The following is a 21822-nucleotide window of genomic DNA, read 5'->3' as shown; positions in this document are numbered from 1 at the left end:
GAATCTTGCAAATAAGCAACAGCTAAAAGGAAGTAGTTAATACTTTTTTTAGCATCTTACTACAAAATGCAGAGTGAAACAAATATCATGTTTTACGCCTTATTACAGGAAATATAAACCCCTATGTTCCCAGAGTTAGTAGGATTTTCCACAAGCTTTATCTCCATGGCAATGGAGGCTGCACAGTGCAACACAGTGAAGCTGCAGACAATGGCAGTAAGATAAAAAAGAAAATGACCCCCAGCATGAAGCTTTTTGAAGTAGGTAATTATTTGGTTTTAGTAGGTGAGATAAAATTTTATTTTAGTTTTGGTAGTGATTCAAATACAATGTTTCCTACATACTGAGTTTCCCCTTCTTCAGTGTTACAGGCTCATTTACTATAAAACAAAAGGACTTAGTATACATTTAGTAAAAAAGTCCAATACTTAAAAGTGGCTACAAAGGTAGAGGCTCTCCCTTCACAAGGATCCACATGGAGAAGATAAGAGGTAACAAGTACAAGGGAGAGATTTCACCTCAACATAAGAAAAAAACTTATGGTGAAAACAGTTAACCACTGGAACAACCTCCCCAGGGATGTGGTAGAGTCCCCATGACTGGAGGTTTACAAGATATGATTGAAGAGGGTGCCAGAAAATCTCATCTAGGCTTTCTTTCCCATGAAAAGTTGGAACAGACGGTCTTTCGAGGTCCTTTCAATCTGGGCTTTTCTAGGATTCTTTGAAAACAGAATAAACGTTACCATAGCTCTAACTGTGAAAACCTTTTTATGCTACATTGACTTCTGGATTTCAATCCATTCCCAAATTATATTTATCCAAAATATTCTGTAACACAGCTAAAGAAAACTTGGTGTTTAATAGTTCCGGTGCTGCTTACTGCTAGAAATGCAATTATTGATTAGGGTATGGCAAAGCCATCTCTTTAAAATATAATCGGACAGAAGACAAATGGAGCTTTCATTCACCAGCTGTTTTCAGTCTTGAAAAAATGTCACTTGCAAAATTGGTTTTTACTGCTTTACACTGCATTTTAAAGAGGCACCATATCTTAATAGAATTTTGCGTACTTTAATGTGATAATGACTGCAAGCATTACATCTCTCAGGATCATTTTTAAAACACACTAGATCTTTCCAAAACTGAACTGGATTAAACAGATTTGCCTGACCAGACACAGGTTAAATTCAGGTTAAACAGTAATTTATAATCACACATTGATTAAATGTAGTTGCAAATCACACGTTATTAATTTACAGAAATCTGAAGTAATTAAATTCACCGTTGTCTGCTCAAAGTTCTAAATATCTAATCTCAGACTGTGCAATTAACCAGTAGCTGTCCCAATGACATGATCACCAACAGGAATGAAATTCAGATTCTCATATTCAAGAAAAAGCTATTAGACGAAATATGGACTTCTAAAAAATTATTTCTCGCTAATATTAGAAAGGATAACAACTTCACTAAAACATAAATTACTATCTAAAATTGTATATGAATATTAGCCAGCAAAGGATAAGGCAGGATAATTTAAAAATTCTGCCTGCTTTACAGGAAAAAAAAAATTCATCTGCTAGGGAGCATTTGGTGCAATATGCTGTTGTAGTTGAGATGTGAAGACAAACCAGAACAGTTAGCTGCCAATGCAGTGCTCACAGGTTTCAGATATGTGCTCAATATTAATGCAAAGGCAAAAGGAAACCCATCCCTGTGAAAGTGCTAGCTTTTTATTCTACTGCAATAAGAGTATTTGAAGTTCTGATTTCTATTTAAATGATAAAAAAACCTCCAAAGAAGTATTTTGCACACATGTCTACTACTGATTGCTGGCTATAAAAAAACAAGTCCAAAACCATAACAATAAAGTACCTTATGGTTACTGGAGTAAAGAGCAGCATAGTGGTAACATTGTCCAAAAATGCAGAAAGGATTGCAGCAATAAGGCACAGAAGCGTAATCATGGCCCACACCTTGCCTCGAGAGAACCGATAAGCCTAGGAAAAACAAACAGAAGCAAAATTATTGGGCTAGCTCACTCCAACTTAGATTTCAAAAACTTATAGATAAAGCAACTTAATCAAAGTCGAGCAACAATGAGCTCAGAGCATTTACTATTCCTTTACTATTACTCCAACAGCGCCCTCTCCAGTACTAAATAATTTGGCAAGAAAATAATTCTTGGAAGTGGGCAAACAATCCCATCATGCAAATATGGAAACAAGTCTGAAGAAACACCATGCTCTGCTGCCAGTCATAAAGGGGGTCTATGGCAGGAGAAGGGCTGAGCCCCCATCTGCATGCCCAGGTGGACTGACATGGTTTAGAAGCCCCATTCTCTCCACACTAGGGACACATTCCCCATCCTCAGAGCAGCACTGCTGGAGTGAGTCCAGAGGAAGGCCACAAACATCATCAAAACACTGGAGCACCTCTCCTATGAGAACAGGCTGAAAGAGATCTGGGTTGTTTAGCCTGGGGAAGAGAAGGCTCCGGGGTCACCTTACAGCACCTTTCAGCACCTAGAGGAGGACAATAAAACAGCTGGGGGGGAGACTTTGGGCAAGGTATGTCGTGATAGGGCAAAGCAGATTGGCTTTAAACTGAGTGAGTAGGTTTAGATTAGATATAAGGGAGAAATTCTTTACTACGAGGGTGGTGAGACTACAACAGGTTACCGAGGAAAGCTATGGATACCCCATCCCTGGAAGTGTTCAAGGCCAGGCTGGATAGGGTTTTAAGAAACCTGCTCTAGTGAAAGGTGCCCTTGTCCATGGCAGGGGGATTGGAACAAGAGGATTAAAGCTTCTTCCAACCCAAACCATTCTCTAATTCTATGGTTGTGATTCTATGAATTACACTTTTCATGTAATCTTTTGTTCTGCTACTGTGCAAAGGTCTGTGGCCACTTTTCATGTGGGGTCATAAAGTTAATGAGAGTTCCCATATTTCTTCTGTCCCACTGCCAGGCATAAATAGAGAGTTCAGCTACAGCAGAACTGCAATTCTGAGGAAATCCTGAGTGAAATACTCAGCTTAATAGTGTCCAAATGCTTGTGTAGCCTACTGGGGACTTATAACATTCTCCTGTAGAAACAGAATTTCATTAAGGACTTCCTTTCATCCACAAAGGATTTTTCCAGTATTACAACATGACCACTGTAATTTCTAATGCGATAAGCATACATTGACCTTAGAAAGGTTCTTTAAAGATCATGTGTGGTGTGACAGATTTGAATAATACTAACTTGATAAATCTAGAAATAAGTATAAGTACCAAATAAACCCACCTTTACTGCACAGTAGTCAAAGAACCCAGTCTCTGAAAATATGGCAACCAAAACCATCTACCAAAAGATGAAGAAAAATATAATCACTTGGAACTGATATATAAAAGTAATTGAATTATTACTCAAAACTAAAGCAAAGCAGTTTGTTATCCTGATAAATGGACTTCTTATCTGACACAGCTTTGAGAATCTATTCACCCTTATATTAGAATATCCACTACAGCTGCCAGATATCTCTAGTTAATGCATCATATGGTGAAATATACTTCTCAACATAAGCAGTCTGTAAATGCCATACAAGTCTGGTTGAATTTTATTTGTAGTGACTAAGTGGGCATCATACATTAAGTACTCAATGTATCCCCCTTATATCATTAATCAAGAAAAAGACAATAAGTGTGTTTTCTCTCTGCTGTAATGCTCTACAGAGCACAGAAGATAATGGCTTCAAGAATTGCTTGCATTTTCCCACATCTGTGAAATCTCCTGTCCTGTCTTTTCTCTCAACAGATTTTTTTATCCTTTTTTTTTCCTTTTTTTTGTTTAATTTTTCTGTGGGGAATGCAAGGAGCAAGAGCAGGTGCCAGGAAATAAGAAAAGCTCAGAATGGAAACCAGATAATTGTAATTTTTTCTCTGTATATTGTATATTTTGTGTCAGAGTCTAACAGCACTTGGACAATGCTTTTAAACACAAATAGCTCTGGGGAAAGTGATTAAAATAATATATAATTATAATCTCATCAGATATTACTTCTCAATTTCTGCATGCTTTTTTGTAGCTTCAGACATAACTGTAAGACAGAAAACCACTCTTCCATAAGAGTGTGCTTGAGGAAGGTTTTGAATAAACAAAATTTAAAAGATAAATGAGAGTGATAATACTTGGGCCTTAAACGGGTCTTTCCATTTATAAATCCCAAAGATGTTTTTAGCATGTTAATACAATTTCACAGATTTTAAAAAAAAATGATCAACATTTCAAAATACTCGCTCAGAGGTCTGATCTTCATCTTTTTTAGTAAATTCCTTAAGACACAAATGTTTGTCATAAGTTGTCTGAGTAAAGTATAATTAACAAAATGTTTTAAAAGGAAACATCTCTATGTGATAATGTGACTATTTTGGCACATTTAGAGCAAAAGATGTTTTAGTTACCATTCCAAACAATAATGCCAGTGTCTCATAGTCAATCCACTCCACCACTTTGACCATACTTGGCCTCTGCAATCAAAAAATACAATTTTGAGTGAATGCCACCTAAATTATGATTAGCTATGACTTATAAACTCCACTTAATTGATAAAACATTTAAATAAATGTGATGAAAATTAGTAAGTGTTCCTACAAGCTACATAGAAAGGATTCTTTATTATTGCCATTACTACTATTATTATTATTATTACTAATTCAAAGTACTACTGGCATCCTGAGTGGGTCATTATCAGGCTATTAGTTAGTCTAGTTGTTCCTCACATAGTATTACAGAAATAAAAGATAACCAAATTACATAGTACACTGCAGTTTCCTTTTTGGTAGGAGAACAAAAGCATACCACTTCACCTGTGAACAAACTAGAGGGAATTAAAGGGAACATAGCAATGATGTGGTTATGAGAACAACGGAGAAAATCAATCTGAAGTTTCACTATTCATCACCTAAGAGTAAGCAGCAGGTGAAACAAAAGGGTTGGAACATGCAAGCATGAGATGTAATTATTTAGGGTAGTATAAGGTAATGCATTTCCATTTAGGTTTGCTTGGTAGCCTAACATTACTGAAAATAATAGTGTTAAACTAACGCTGGATTAAGCTGAAAATGGTTGTAGTCAGCTTCCTGCAAATCAGAACAAAAAAGCACCAACTGACTTTTTTGTACTCTCCTTGTCTATACATTTGTCTGACCTGTTTTCCCACCCCAGTTTCTGTGCTACCATTTCTTTTTGTTCACTGCTTTGCCATGTGCTCAGTTAGAACTGGGCAAACACGGAAATTAATGATACCTGACACCACAGCCAGAAACAAAGGGAGCACTTACAGTCTGGTAACTTACCTCCCCAACAATAGCTAAGGCAGCTAAAGCGGCCAAAGAGCCCAGCATGGCTGCAAGGGTCCTGTGAACAATCTGCAACAAAAGGTAGGAATTGACCACAAACTCCTCTAAGCATCTCCTTACTATTAAAAAGTAGAGGGGCGGGGAAAGGGTAAAAGCTCATATAGACAATTCTTTTTTTGGCTTGCTTGAGGGTATTTTCTGACCAGAGGATTGTTAATTACTTTGCTATTAAAAACAAAAAAATAACCAACAAACAAACAAACAAAACCAAACAAAATAAAAAAGCAACCAACTAAAGCCTTGTCTGTGCAAACCCTGCTAGGAGGCCTCATCTCTAATATCCAGGTAGAGAAGGGCACCAGTTTCTTAATTTACCAGCAGGTGACCCAAGAAGGAAAGGAATTCATCTTCCCTAACTTAAAGATCAAAAAGCCTGGTCCTGTTGCTTTCTCTTCACATCCCATGGAAAGAAGATACATGCCCAGGAGGTGATCCATCTCATTCTTAGTAGGCGCTTGTTCAGTGAGCATGCCCTGAAAATGTGCTTTATTTCTCCGGGAACTCATCTGTAATTATTTAATCCTCTATGTCTGGAAGATCACAGACTGTGTAAAATAACTCAGCTAAAGTAAGCATGTAATTAATGAAAATCACACTACAAAAGACTGAATCTAATTACCAGCTTTCACTATTAATGTGTTTAAATATTATTCCAATACAAGTTGAAATTATTGTTGAGAAAGAAATAAAACAGGCTAGAAATATTTCATTTGTCACAAATTTCATAAGAAATATTTTGTTGATAATAAACAATAGGATGAGAACATCTCAGGGTCCTCCTCCCTGTTTGTAAAGCAAAAAAGGAAAGATTTGGCTTTGTTTTTTCTCCTTGATTATAAAGTTTTAATAGATATGGTAAAGAACTATACAAATTACCAAATTACTAGAAAAACAAATATATAAATTACTAACTCAAGAGTCAAAAAAATTATCAGTCTCCTTCCCCTGTTTTCCTTAAAAATGCACTGAAGAATAACCTATTCATGGTCACAAAGGAGATCAGACCAAGATTTTTATGCCCTAATGACCTACTTGTTCAGAGCACAGATTACAGCTCCCACCAGCTCCTACAGAAATGTGCGTGGTAATCCACTGGCTCATTTTTGATTTCCTATTTCAGTGCATTGACATGTGAGCACACATATGGCCCTTCTGATTCTGCAAAGGTGGGGAACATTTGATAACATTCCATAGTTCTTCTGGCTGCTGCAGCAATTAGACCTTACAGCACTCTCCAACAATAGATGCCAAGCAGAGCTGTGCATTAGGGGAGGGGATCAGCCTTACCAGAGCAAAGCTCAAGTGTAGGCTACAGGGAAATCCCCAGCTGTCCTCAAACTGAAGGTTTTCTCCTCATTTCTCCCACCCACTTTAGATAGTTCTTTTGCAGTTCTCAGAAAGATATCATAGGTTTTCTGAGATTTGTTTAGCTACAGATTTTATGCGTATTTCCACATAAGCGCTTTTGCTGTTACTGTTGTGATACTTAATTGCTTGCATTGAGTTGACTGCATTTTCAGTTTCCAAGAGTTTGCTGTCACCTATGGGTGAAGCTGGCTTTAATTTATGCAGAAAGAAACCAAACAAATAAAGTCATCTGTCAGTTCATTAATTCTGGCGGTTTTTCAAGAAGGATATACAAAAGTATATCCTGAAGAATGAACAAGATGCAAAGCTTTATTTAAAAAACTTACTAAATGTACAACTTTCCATTCCAGCAAACTATCAAACAAAACTCATAAAGTAATGTAAAGCCTAGAAAGAACGCTTATGCAAACTCTGAGATATAAATATTAAAAATTTTATATTTCGGAAAGTCTAGGAAAGAATAGATTGCTCTCTTTAATTTTCTTTTCATTGAAAATAAACCCCAAACAAATAACATATTTGCAAAGGTATTTTTTAAAACTTATAAATGTAGAAGTTAGGAGATGCAGGTTATGAGTTCTGACATTCTTTGAACCACAATTCCATCTTATACATATTTGGAGGTCATTATATCAAGCAAAATTCCATTATTATTCTTTCGAAAAATAGTACAGAGGACCAAACCCTTTTGAAGATTGGCAGGAGGATGAGTATCTTTTCAGGATGAATTTTGAAGTGTATCCATAAACAACAGCTCAGGTAGAGGATTGAAAGGGCTCAGAATTAAATTAGGACAGAGAAAGAATTCTCAGGAAAGCTGAGAGATTTAGTGGACTTCTGAATCTAAAGACATTTTTAAAGGTTAAGTGAGAAATCATCTCTATTCATCTGATCCTTCTCTCTCTTGAGAAAATGCAATGACCACGGAGATGAGAACGACAGAACTGATGAGGAGGAAGATACAGAGCTTTTAGTATATTAGTTTGCATGCTAGAGCTCCCCACCTCTCATTCCAACTGCAAACCTTATAAACTCTTTGCAATAAAGGCATCTTCACCATCATCATAATCCTTATTTTTGTCTGAAGAATACCTGGCAGTGCTGACTTACTGCAGCAGCAAAGGATAGGGCCCTCACCTTTTTCAAAGGGACAGTAATACCAGTACAAAGTGCAACTGAAAACAATGCAGTCCACATTTCACTCTTTAAAAAGCAGGTTTCAGTTTAGAGCTCACTGACACAGGATGTTACAAGGCTAACAGATGAAGAAATTGAAAAAAAAGGGAGTGGCTATCTACAGTATTTTCTATAAAAAATGAAAATATCCAAAGCTGCAACAGTGAAACAACAGTGTCAACATCGTAGGTGTGTTGATAGAAACCTCATCGAGTCAATTCAGAATAAGCAAATACTAGGAAAGGCTACTATAGCAATTTTGTTTCATAATTCTCTGGAGAAAGTTTGTCTCATGATTGCCTGTTGTGTGATAAACACAATGTGCTGAATGCTGATTCTAATAGTTTCCATGCTCTTAATTCAGGAGTTCATTTTAAATTAAGAGATTAAAGCTACCCAAATAATTTATGCCACAAGTCTTTTTGCCTGATATTAATTAACAATATACAGTTCCACGACTATAATGCAAATTGGATTTAGAAAGCCTGGACCTTTCCCAGATTTCAATTTCTTTATCTATTTGAAAGTGCTTTGGAATTTTTGCACTGAGTTAATCAAACCATTTGGTAGACCGCAACAGCATCATTATAAAAATTATTCTGAATTCCAAACACTAAATCTTCTATGGTATTCCAGGAGGCAAAAGGAAAATATTTAGAAGCCAATTGAATGATTACCTGGGTGTTATTTCAGAGGATACCTTCCCCAGCTGAAATCCAGGACATGCATATTTCTAAAATATGTTTCTGAAGATATTTGGTAAATTATATATCATACCAAACATTTCATTTCCACAAGTCCTTTTTCATAAGTGAGAAACAGCAATTTAAAGATGAGTGTCAATGATTTTAATGCAAGCTTCAACTGCAGCCCCTATTCATTTACTATCCATTTTGTCTCCAGTGAAGCCTATTTTATTAAACTTTTTATTTTACTGATAAATTAATTTACATTTGATAAAGTGGCAGCAGTACTGCATTTCAACAATATGCAGTTATTACCAAGTCTATGTCCCCATGCGGGTTTAATGTATTTTTCACCTACCTCCAGAATAGCTGAGACCTTCCTTATAAAATCAACAGTCAAATTCCTCTTAGACTTTATAAAGTCTCTAGTTTATTTCTTTAGTCTCACGGGACAAGGAGGGAGAGAAGCAAAATTTACCCTAGGATAGCTTTTTTCTGACTTTTTGTTTCATATCTATTCCTTGCTATGTTTTAATAAGGGTTTATTGGGTTAAAAGGAGACATCCTAAGCAGTGGAAGAGGTTCTTTCCCACAGTTTTTCCCAAAGATAATTAAGGGAGTATTGGCCTGAATGCCTCTGAAAACGTGCTCCTCAGTCACATCCATTGATGGAGTCATCTTATAATTTGCTGCCATGTATTTTACAAATTTTGGTGGTCCACTTTACCTTGGACTATTCCAGTTGTTTTTAGCAGGATACAGATGAAACTTCAGCTTTTCATATGTACATATATTTGATTCACTCTTAAGCGGATCAAAATAAGTGGATCAAAAAACTCCACATTTTGGAAAATTAATGCAGACATCTAACACTAGCACCAGAAGCTGAAATTAAAAACAGACATTGCAGAAAAACAACTGGAGTTTAGCTTTAAAATTTAGGTAATTTTTCCTAACTGTCAAGCAACATGACTGAAAATTGAGCTTATGATAGAAAACAAGGGTCTAAAAAAACCTTGAAATACTTCGAACACTGCCTTGCTGTAGATCCACTACAAAACTGAATGGCACCAAATTCTTAAATTCTTGGAAATTTGTTTTATTTCTGGCTAATTGTAAAATTTGGACACAATAAAGCAATAGACTAGAAATTAATCCCATTTTTATAAGTCAAAATATGTCAAAATGGCATCACTGCATCATGCACATAAGTATGTCTTGCTTGGGGGAAAAAAATCCTGGACCAAAAGTTCACTCATTTTCACAGCAAATGAATAGTGAATCAATATTATAGTATTGCCATTTGCTTGAAATATGTGACCAAGACTAGTTAAGAGCACTGACTGGAGAAATCTGTGGATTTAGAAACATTTGCACATCTTAGTACTGACATGCATTCTTATTCGTTCTTTGCACAATAAATATTTGTGCCTGTAACTGTGAAAATAATATTCCATATATATTCATTTATATTCAATAAGCTCTTTTCAAAGACATATACCCAACCTTAAATGACTATTTTTAAATGGAAACACCAGATTCTATAGCAAATTTTGTAATTTCTGAACATCTACACAACCCTAAGGAAAGAAAGCACCCAACTATGAAATTCTGATATAATACATATTTCTGCTCAGATAGTGTGCCAAATTACTTGTTCTGATTTAATGTCAGTGGAGGAAGTCCTGGTATAAATAACCCTGCCTTAGGGGAAGTCATGGAAAGCAACAGTTTTTCACTTTCTAATACATTGCTACGCAATATAAAAGCTATACAAGACGATTATCTTAAATAGAAAGTGATTAAAAGTAATACTATACGGTGTCCAAAAAAATGCCTGTATTAGTTCACTTTTATCCCTACGATATGTGTGCTGTTTTTTTCACAGAAGCTGGTAGAGGGCGGTATTTTGGATTTGTGTTGAACAGAGGGTTGATAATGGAGAAATGCTTTTGGTATTGCTGAGCAGGGCTTTCACAGAGCCAAGGCCTTTTCTACTTTTCCCACTGCCATGCCATAAACAGACTATGGATGCATGGGAGATTGGGAGCCAGGACAGCTGACCCCAGCAGATCAAAGGGATATTCCAGACCATGACATCATGACCAGTATATAAAGTGGGGGGATGAAGGAGGAAGGGGGAACATTTGGAGTGGTGGTGTTTGTCTTCCCAAGTCACTGTTCTGTATGATGAGGCCCTGCTCTCCTGGAGATGGCTGAACTCCTGCTTGCCCATGGGAAGTGAAGTAATTCCTTGTTTTTCTTTGCTTGCATGTGCAGCTTTCACTTCCCTTATTAAACTGTCTTTGTCTCAATCCATGAGTTTTCTAGCTGTTATCCTTTCGATTTTTTCTCTGATCCCTCTGGTGGGAGAGTGAATGAGCAGCTTCCTGGGGCTGGGCTGCTGGCTGGGGTTAAACTATAACAGCACATTAGCTGAAACAAGCTAAGAAATACAGGTAAAGGATATCTTATGACTGTTGTCTAGGATAGGCAGCCCTGAAATGTGAAAAAGTAACTGCATTAAGCTGACATCAATCCTTTCTATACATAAAACAATGCAGAGAGAGAATCAGGGGGAGAGACAGTGACTTAAGAAATCAAATTATTTTCTGTGAATAAATAACCAGATTAATTTGTTCCCCTCTTCTATATCAAAAATCTCTAGGTTGATTCTAGATTCTGCAGAGATATTTGTTGCTCCATAGCTCTGTCAAACGCTTTGAATGAACAATGGGCACAATCTACAATTTTTTCAAAGTCTATGAGTTTTATTCCTCGGCTATATCACTGCTTGCTGTTTGTAGAGAAAACTGAATGACTAAAGCTTCATGCTGATATGGAACATTGGATTAACTGGTTCAAAGTGGCCCTTGAATGATGCAAAGACAAACATACCCTTCATGCATGAGATGAAACAAACTATTGAATTTTCATGCCTTGGAAACTTGAGGAAAAAGTAAAGCTGGAGAAAAAAAACGCAGAACTAGGAAGGAAAGAGGGAAGTATCATTTGTACAGATGATGGACAGAGGACCCAGAAGAGGGTTTAATCATATGTTATGAGGTTGAAATGACTGTTGAGTCTTGTTTTGAAATAAGCTCTCACTTCAGAATATTAAGGTAAAGAGGGATAAAAAGGTATAACATCATGCCTAGCTGATATTTCTATCAGAACCATACAAAAGAGAGAAGTTTGTCATACCTTTATATCACTACAGCCATAAGTAGATGTTTTCCAGACTCTGAGTGTTGGAATGGTTCTGATGTTAAGAAAATCAGTTTTATATATCTCCAGAAAATTTCAGAAGGTAGTATCCACTAACATCTCATAGCTTGATAGCCTGTACTTGGTATGACTTTCAGGATTTTGTCTTGTTACAGAAGTGGACGGACACATACAGAAATTAATGAATTCATGTTCTGCAAACCAGGGCCTTAAGACCTGTCACATTAACAGAAGGGTGAGCCCTGCAGAAAGAGAAGATGGTGGGAATTTTTATGTGCCAAGGCACTCGCTCCTGTAAAATTTTAGCTAGATAAAACATGTTCTATGTGACTTAAGTAGAGATCTGGTCATGAGCCAGTAAAGAACCTAGAAGAAAATGAACCAAACTGCTTCTGTGCATTATTTGCCATTGTTTCCCAAAAGGCTGGCCTAGGAGCAAGCTTTCAGTCTTGCAAGGTTCAGTCTAGTTCTCCAGCACGACCTCAGCAGGCTTTGCTGGCTCCATCCACTGCAGGGACTTTGATATAATTTCCAACGCACATCCTCATTCTTTGTGTCCTAAAGGCATTTGTGAGGACTGAGACCTCAATTATATTTGCTGTTTCAGAGCATTTTCTGAAACTGAAGAAAATAGCACCATTTGTGTTTTCCCAGTTATCTCAGCATTCTTGAGACTAATAAGACTGGGAATTTCTAGCAAACAAATGTCATGGACCAAATAATGAAATTTTATTTTCACTGTCTGAATCTTTGTCAATCCTCTTAAAATAGTAGGTTAACACAACCATACAGAGATACAGCCCTGCACTATGAACAACAGTAGAGCAAGCTGCAGTACTTGCATAATCTTTACAGGGACCTTTCTGCTCTATCTAGCAGCTCCTCTGGAGTCTTTCATCCCTGATATCTCCTGTCCTTTTTCACTCCACGTTTCTTCTCTGAATTTTTTTCCTCTTTAAATCGTGTCATCACATCTCCCTTCAAGCTTGCCCCTATGCTTTCAGTTTTTTATTTCACTTTTGCCCTTGCTCCTGCTGAAGGAAGACACCATCTGAGGCCCCAGAAAGAACTGAGTGGTTTTTCATCCCTGTTTGTGTGCATTAGAAGTGTATGTGTGCTCTAACAACTTGTTAAAATTTTAAGACTTCATGGCTCTCTACCCCTCTGGTTGCCGTAGGCAGGGTAGAAGCTGAACGGCAGCATTCAATTAAGCTAATTTAATGTTCTATTCCCTCTCTCAAACAGAAAGGAAACACACCAATCCACAAAATACATAGTATGCAAGGCAGGGCAAAACATTTGTATTTGCCAGTTTTTCACAAATTGATCAAAATACAGTTCAAAATTAGGTTTAAATGGCACAGAAAATAGCAAACAACCATTTGGAAATTAGTTTTTGTATTTAGTGTTGAGAATATGACTCGTATTATTTCAAAAAATAGCATTCTGTGAAAAAGAGGAGACTGAAAACCTTTTAAGGCAGATGATTCTATCTCATCCTTAGAATAGTGAGCAGCACCATCCAGTGGCAATTTTTTCCTATTTCATTTTTAATTAAGACAGTTTACATGCTGCTGAAGTACCATAGCACCCAAAAGAAGTACTGTCTTTAAAACACACATATTCAGAGCGCAGCCAGACTTCTACCAAGATAGATCTAACAATTAGGCAGGCAATAGTCAGTGTAAAATCAATATTCATATTGGATTAATAATACAGAATTGTTATTATAACATATCAAGCTGTGATCCAGCTGAGGATTTTGCTTGCTATTGTATTGCATTTTTGTTTTAACTGAAGCTCATCCCTTCCTTATATTACAGAATTTTGCTTCCTTTAAGCTTCCTTTCCTTTGCTGTAGCTAGGGCAGGTAAAAATCACTCGTTTATCTTACTGGTGCTAGCTCTGTCCTTTTAGAGGCTCCTCATTCTTGGCAGTGGCTCTACCCTACACAGGCAGTAGAAATCCTGGCACCTTGGGGGTATTGATAAAATCCTCCTCATAATAAACCACTCACAATGCTCCTGCACAACAGCTTGAAAGTAATTTTGAGATTCTCAAAATGCACTGAAGATCAAAATATACAGAGGTCACAGCCTCCTCCTAAATTAGGGAAAGGCATAAGGGAATGACAGTAAAGGTTAATTGTCTGTACTGCTTAATTGGTAGCTCAGTAACAGGCTGCTCTCTCTGGAAGAGTACCTAGGGTACCACTTGTTGAATATTTCACTCTGGGAGACAAGACAGACAGATCTGTCCCGTGTCTGGATCTCCTTGCTCAATCCAGTCATCCAGCATCTACCTCAGCAAGCTTTACTGCACACTTCAGTTTATGTCCTAAAACCAGTTCTCGTGGAGATGGCAAGAGTGCCCTCATTATAGTGCACATTTTCAGGGGAGGTATGGGGGGAAATAGACTTTTGAATGGTAAAGGTGCTTTAGAAGTTATGGGGACTTCAAACAAGATCCAAAACCACTTGTTGCCCAGGGCAGATGAGGTTACACTGCTCCAGAGGAAGATAGATTTCTATTTAAGGGAAGTTTTACTACTGGATTTTATGTTTAGGTTTCATTACCCTGATTTAGGTTCTGTAAAACCCTCAGAGTCCCAGTATTTAAAACTTCTGGGTTCTTTTACTCCCTACCACCCCCAGATAGTGGGGAAACTTTTATTCTTGCCCAGGGAGGTATGGCTTAGATTCTTATTAAGGAGGGTATAAAGTTTTGTTCTGATAAACTGTCCTTAATTTTCTGGCAACCCGGACAACATTGTTTTAATTTCTCTTCACAGTCTTTTTCATCCTAAAACAAATGAAATCCATAGAAGCAGGAGTATATTTTCTCCAACAAAGGCCAGGGAGTGCATTGGCTACTATTTCCATTTTTACACAGTCTTTTCCATTAACTGCTATGGATTTTCTTCTGTTCCTTTGCTACCATCTTTTGGAAGGACATATGTGGACATGGAAACATTCTAATCCACACTCTTCTCAGTCTGTATCTAAAGACTGATCAATACAAGAATGGATGGGAAGTGAGAAGCCAGGTTAACTAAGCTGATCACTACTGTGATCAGTCACATTTTCTGTTACTTTCCTTATCAGAAAAAAATCTCCCTTAAGATTAGCCTATTTCTATCACTTAATGTTATGTTTCATAATAGCCAATGACTATTTATTCTCTTTTCCTCTTCCCTCTCTAAAGCATAATTTTTGATACAAAATCTGGACTGTGCAAGTGTAAACTGCAGTAATAACACCATATTCCAGTTGTAAAAATGTTTCCTGCCAGGAAACATTGGTTCAACTAGCCTACAATGACAGAAAAATGATCAGACTAAAACCACATAAAAGTTTTGTCTCTGGAGCTAATTTCTGCTGGTTAAATGCTATTAAAAATCATTCTGGTATAAGTTAAGGAAATTAAAGCTTAGGGGATGTTTATTCATAATTTAAATTAGTTAATAATAGAAAAGTAATATGGAGAGAAACTGACACAATCCGTTTCCATTAAAGTAATGAAAATTGTGATTATAATCCCATACTTCATGTTAGTAAGAAACTGGAGCTTTTAAGGCCAGATCTTGCACTTTCAAGTATTTGTGTTTTAAGAAGAGATATAGACATATAAATGTCATTCAAGACATCAGATCATTAAAATGCCATTTAAAACATCCTAGCAAGATCTTTCTTAGTGCTAATTATGAGACAGGGTATGAAGCTAAATAATATCACTTGTGATAAGTTCTATGGAGGCTCTCACAGAATTTCTGATGCTTGCTTGTATCAGTTTTCTGCTATTTGATGTGCTATTGGCATCTCTTTTTTTTTTCAAATTTTTAAATTAATTTAGTATAATAAATGTTATTTTGCCTTTTCTCCTTATTAAATGTAATGTTTTACAAAATAGCTTTTTAAAGGCAATTACTTTCACATTTGCTTCTGCTCATTCAAGTATCATAAACAGCTAACACTGCATTTTAACACACAACACAAAACAAATATATTATTAAGGGAAAATGTTGGACAAGGGCACACATTAATTCATTTCAATTAACGAGCTCTATCCTTTAATAATTGATGTCTAGCATTTCTCCTTACATATTTCTAATTAATGCAGTTTCAACATGGCTGCAAATATGCAGTTAATAATTACAAATAAGAGCTTTATCAATTCAAATAACTTTTTTGAATGCCAGAAAAATTTTAATGTTTTAAGAGATATTTTAATATATAGATGGGTAGATAGATTTCTCTTTAGCATAACCAGTGTATTATCCCATTTTGTGTAGACAAAAAGAGGGACAAGGTGAGAAAGCAAAGGTATCTAACCATATTTATCTGATATCTAACTAATCTGTCTAACTGACAGCTAACAATGAGATTTTCTCTCATTGTTCTACTTTTCTACTTTTTATCTCATCGCACTACTTTTCCTTGGCCGTGCCTGATGACCAGAAATGATACATCATTCAGTTAATGGGCTACAAATAGTCACTTTAGTTACATGGGAAAGTGCTTTTCTGAAAGAAATTATGGAAATCAAAGAAGGCAAAGGGTCAAATACACTCAGAGGAAAGAAAAAATATGTTCACAGCAGGGGTTTATGAAAATTAAATTTTCTAGATTTTTTTTTTCCAAGTTTTCAGTCAAGAGAGTATATATATTTTGAGGATCAAAAATAGAAAAAGCCTGTCTGAAAATACATTGTAAACTGATTTAATACGGCAACATCAGCATAGAACTCTGTACATCTACATTTTGCACCAGATATCCCTGTAGAACAATGTGAAAACATACTTGTAACCCATCTTAACCATGTTTCCACACTAATCCTGAAGGGTCAGACAACAGAGCTGAGATAAACAAAAGCATAAACCTGGCGCACTTTCTTTCTTATTTTAACATGTATTTTTTTTTAATTTTCTGTGCAGTTTACACTTTCAAGAAGAAAATTAAATACTTTGTGGTTTTCAACAAGTCTATAAAATAGTACAGATTAGATCAAAGCAAAAGTGCCACGAGAAGCTGAATGTTCTTCTCCTTTGGGACAAGGGGAGGGAATAGGAGACTGAAATGCCAAGAGGGAATAGATTGATATTTGTTAAAAACAATTTTCAAGAGAAATAATATCTAATGAAAGAACAGATGATTGCATAAAGGAGAAAAAAAAAAAAGAAAGAAAATAGCCCAAAAACTTCAAACAAAAAACTAAGGCACGACCAAGTAAAGAGAGCTAAAAGCAATATACAAAAAAATTCAAGAGTTAGAGTAGTAGAATTGAGAAGTAAGAAAATATTCATAATTGTGGTAAGGCTGAAACTAGAAATCATTGGGAATTAAAGAGGAACAGGGGCATCTTCTTTTTTCAGAAGCATATTTGTATTTTATGAATACATAATATGGAATCTGTTTCAAAAATAACAACACCGAAAATAAATGCCTGAAGCAATGAAGTTCAACAGCTTGCTTTCTGAAGAACAGCACATCCTGAGACCTCCACTGGCAAGGACGGGTACTTAATTTAGACATTTGATGCTAACATGGAGGCAAACAGCTGCCTCAAAATAGATTTTACCCTGTGTTTACAGTGGTAAAAGCTGGGAGAAGACAATTGTTTAATGCACTTCAGTTTCCAATTGGAACCTCTTGTTTGACAATCTTATCCCATCATCCTGTATCTGCAGGAAGCAGAAGCTCTTGCAGCCTGTTTTGCACAGTCCCTGGTGACTAAGGCAGGAAAGAACAAAAGGCCAAGGGCAAGAAAGGGTTAAAAGTTGAGTGGTGATGAGGAGGCTGTGGGTAAGATCTATGATTCATGCTGGGGGAAAAAAGGGCTGTGCAGAAGGAAAAAAGGGCTCTTGTGATTTGTAACAGATTAAATGCTTCCTTTTTCTTCATTTTTAAAGAAAATATGTGAAAATATAGCTCTAAAACTGGTTTGGGTGTCCACAGTGTCTGAGTTTGAAGCTGTATTGCAAATAATAATTAATAAAATACAGGAAACTAATAAAGACTGATAAAAGATGGGGAAGAGCAACACCAAAAATGAAAATCTACGAGAGATAGTTCCTGCAGTAACATTGATTTCTCCAACAGTGATAACAGCTAAAGGGATAGAGTACATTGTGTTGAGAAAGCAGGACTTCAGGCACTGAAGTTATAAATACTGAATATGATGAAAGTCATTATTACATATTCTAACAATATTAAGATCCATTGCTCTCAAGAAATCCATGAGGGAACCACAGAACCTAAAAGCTAAGAGTTTAGAATTTACTCTTGTAGCATTTGTCATTCCTAGAGGTGCTATGGAGAAAATGGCTAATATCATGATGTAACATGTGGCTTTCCACACTCTAAATTTCAAAAAAAAAAGTTTACTTATGAGTATTTATTTCTACCTTTGAATTTGCAGAAATATTTTTTCTGCCAACAATATAAATATTTCCTTGGTATTTTCACAGAAACAATAATTTAATGAGCTATTTTAAGGCTTTCTCTTAAAAATAACAGGAAAGTTGGCACTTTCCCTGGCTCTGTTTTTCAGTTTCAAGCCTTTTTTCCTTTTCCACATTAATTTTTCCAAGGCAGGTTTTCAGAATGCAAATACAACCCACCCCCCCCTTTACATATATTTCAAACCTGATGTTTTTGCAACTGCTAAAATGTTGTATCGTTGGGGTTGGGGTTTTAGGGGTGGGGATTTTTGTTTTGTTCAGGTTTTTTTAGAAAAGGAAGTCGCACATAAAATTATTAAGACCATTTTGGTGCTGTGCTGCATGCCTACACATATTTATAGAAAAATCTAGTCCAATCCCCCTCTGCATTTTATATAATATCTCTTTGTTCATTTATAATATACACACAGGCATTTTTAGGTTTAGAAAGAAATAATCATTGCTGAAGAACATAATCTAAATGTCTAAAGCATCTGCTGTGTTGTGTGCATCCTTTGCTGGTATTTGATTAGGTGAAGTTCTACAGCTTTACCATTTTAATGGGGTATAAATATAAATATAAAATGGATGTGGAAGAAAAATGAGCATGCTGAACATACATGCTGTGGAGCACATAATAAATTCGATTTAATTCATTTCTTTTTTTCATACTAATGTAAATTAGGCATGATTCGATTCAGAGAACTGAGTGTGGATGCTCATATGAATTAAAAATAAATTTTAAAGAAGTGTTCCTCCCCATCTGCACTTCATTTTAAGATAACAGGAAGTGTTTTCAGTTCAAAGGGTTCAGTTCTGTACTATTTATGGTATGTTTTCCATTCTTAGTGTGATGCAATGCATTTTTATTGGATTTACTACCTCAAGGTTTTGTAATGTTGTTGCAATATATGTTAAAGTTCCCTGTCCCTTGACTTCATATTAGTTCAGGCTCCATTTCCTCTCCAAATAATACAGTCAAAGAATGCCTAGAATTCATTTATTAAATTATGTGATCATTTTAACCTGTTAAAACTAAGCTAAGTTCATAGTTTGAGGTACCTTAAAGAAGGCAAATAACCAAATGGTTCTTCTTTTACCTTATCTTAAAAAATAATTAACTTAAAAACAAATTTTCCACACTTTTCACAATTCTGACCTATTTTTACTCTCACAACAAAATTATAATTCTGTTGAAATATTAAAAAACTTATAGAGCCTAATAGAAAAATATACAAGATCACTGTAACATTAAAAGAACTTGGCAAAGTCACTTACAATGCAGAACAACTTCCCCACACGTATCTTATCCATGTCATTAGCAACACTGATGGTGCATGAAGAAGTTATATAACATTTTTAAATTATATCAAAGCCCAAGACTGAAAACTTTTCTTGTGCTCCACTTGTAACTTAGAGGAAAAAATAAAATCAAAGTACAAAACTGGCTTACTTCCAATATGATCAGCACGTAGACACCTACTAAGATGATGGATGCAACTGTTACTTGTGCCTCTATATTTGCATGAAGGTACTGATGTTTCATAGAGAGAGGAACACTTCCAGATTCCTGCAGGAAAGCTTGAATGTTTATGAAGATGGTGCCTCTGGTGAAAGAAAAAGAAGTTTTGTTTATTCCTGGAATGAAATATCTTTTGTTTTATTTGTGCATTAATTTTATACTGAGTACTTATCAATATACTTGCTATATCTTTACAAAAACAAGCAACTCCTCAAACATTTTCAAACAAATTCTATCCCTCTAAAAAATATTGTTTGGAAATTAACTCAAGTACAAACCAGTCTTGTAAATACTTTTAAAGAGCAAGGTGTCATCCTTTCCTGCCCTTCTGAAACATGCAGTGATAATTATTTTTAAAACTTAAATTTACTTATTTTTATTTAGTTTATCTTAGTCAAGTCAATGAAAACTACTCCTTCAATGCATCAGTTTTGAGTCTCTTAGCCAACCTGTTTGGTATCTGAAAGGTTCTAGATGTGATGATCTGCTGATTTCTTCTTGAACTTAAGGGTAGAGACCAGTTGTATACCACCTGCAAGAGAGTCATATTTAGCAATATTAGCAGGAGTCAGTGATAGCCAGATATAGGGTTTTATTCCTCTTTTTCGCACTTCTATGTATTTTGGAGAGTTTTTGTGGATCAGACATCAACCTAAATTAATTCCCCCTGATTAGGTTTGTTATGGGTGCTTTGATTAAACTAACTCATCCTCATTTCTTCACTCAATCAATGAAGTGAGAGACATCTCCAGGATGTCCTCCACAGGGAGGATGCCAAACACACTTTGCATTGAATATAGAGAACAAAATTTTAATGCAGGAAGCCCTGAGAAGTCTTATAAAGGCAGAAGAAAATGCAAGTTTAATTAACTTACTTTAACAGTAAGTTTTTTAATGCTGAAATTGAAACACTTTGCAGCAAGAAAAAGCAGGACCACTTAATTCACACAGTGATGATGGAAATAAGTGATAAAGACATCTCAGAAAAAGTGAAAGAGAATTTAAATATTATTACCTGCTGCTGGCGCCTCCTCCTTGATCCTGTGTCTTCATTCTGGCTGATTTGTACTACAATGTATTCCTCTGTTTGCTCATCAACTACTTCTGCCCCAAATGGGCCTCCTATGTCTAACTTCAACAGAGCAGAATCACGAAAATCAGTGAGATTCATAGCTGTTAATAAAGTTGTTAAGGTGTAAATTTCCAGTAAAAATGAGTATAGGCTGTACAAATTCCAGGAAAAAAAATTTAGTCAATTTATATTGAAAAAATACACTCTTCAGCTAAAATGCCTCCGGATTTTTGAAAAGAACAAAACAGATGCCTACTTCCTCACCAAGTAGTACAGCTTCCTAATAAAAAAGAGTTACAAGTTCAGAACAAATATATCTTCCCTAGTGATTTTTGGGATTACCAGTGCTTTCACCTGATGTATCAAAGCTTCAAAATAGCCTACAGAAATAAACAGAGAGACAGAAATGTAAGGCTCTTCAAGTACTTGTACTAGATCAAAGGCTACACCATTAGCTCAGCAATTTAAACATCACAGAACTTGTACTGGTGAAAACAATGTAGAAACTGCAGACGATTTTGCCTGACGATTTGATTTTTGGTCAAAGTTTTGCTCACAGTGTTACAAATATCTGAAAGATATTTTCAACCTCTTCTCAGCTCAAGTACTCACAGACTCTTATTACCCTCAGCTCCCTCATCTACTTCTTTTTTATTGAGGTATCTCACAGGAGGTGTGGTCAAACTACACTCCTAATCTAAAATGATTGAAAAATCAGCCAACCATGATCCACAAATCCATTGGAAGTCTGGTTCTGTAGGTCCAAATACATCTGGGGGTTTTTAAACCTCATGTTGTAATAGTCCACTTCTGACATGGTTGAAAAAAATAATCCCTGTGGCTTGGTGGATGAGGAGGAGAGGGGATGGAGGAAAACCCTTCACAGTTTGTTTGTTACTATAATACAGCTATACTAGAATAATAT

General features: G+C 35.9%; 1 protein-coding gene across 1 annotated transcript in view; it reads right to left on the bottom strand.

The window, feature by feature from the left end:
• Nucleotides 1-21822, bottom strand: part of OCA2 (OCA2 melanosomal transmembrane protein) — a 137897-nt gene that overhangs the window by 103409 nt on the left and 12666 nt on the right. The window contains exons 5-11 of the mRNA XM_014891888.2: nt 20841-20998; nt 20275-20357; nt 19757-19910; nt 5344-5415; nt 4450-4515; nt 3293-3349; nt 1875-1999 (exon numbers count right to left, since the gene is read on the bottom strand). Coding sequence (XP_014747374.2) covers nt 1875-1999; nt 3293-3349; nt 4450-4515; nt 5344-5415; nt 19757-19910; nt 20275-20357; nt 20841-20998 — 715 coding nt within the window. The remainder of the gene's footprint in view (nt 1-1874; nt 2000-3292; nt 3350-4449; nt 4516-5343; nt 5416-19756; nt 19911-20274; nt 20358-20840; nt 20999-21822) is intronic.

This window comes from Sturnus vulgaris, chromosome 2 (genome assembly GCF_052056855.1).
Source record: "Sturnus vulgaris isolate bStuVul1 chromosome 2, bStuVul1.hap1, whole genome shotgun sequence".
Classification (NCBI taxonomy): Eukaryota; Metazoa; Chordata; class Aves; order Passeriformes; family Sturnidae; genus Sturnus; species Sturnus vulgaris.
The sequence above is the reverse complement of the archived record's forward strand: the minus strand, read 5'-3'. Positions and strand labels throughout refer to the sequence as shown.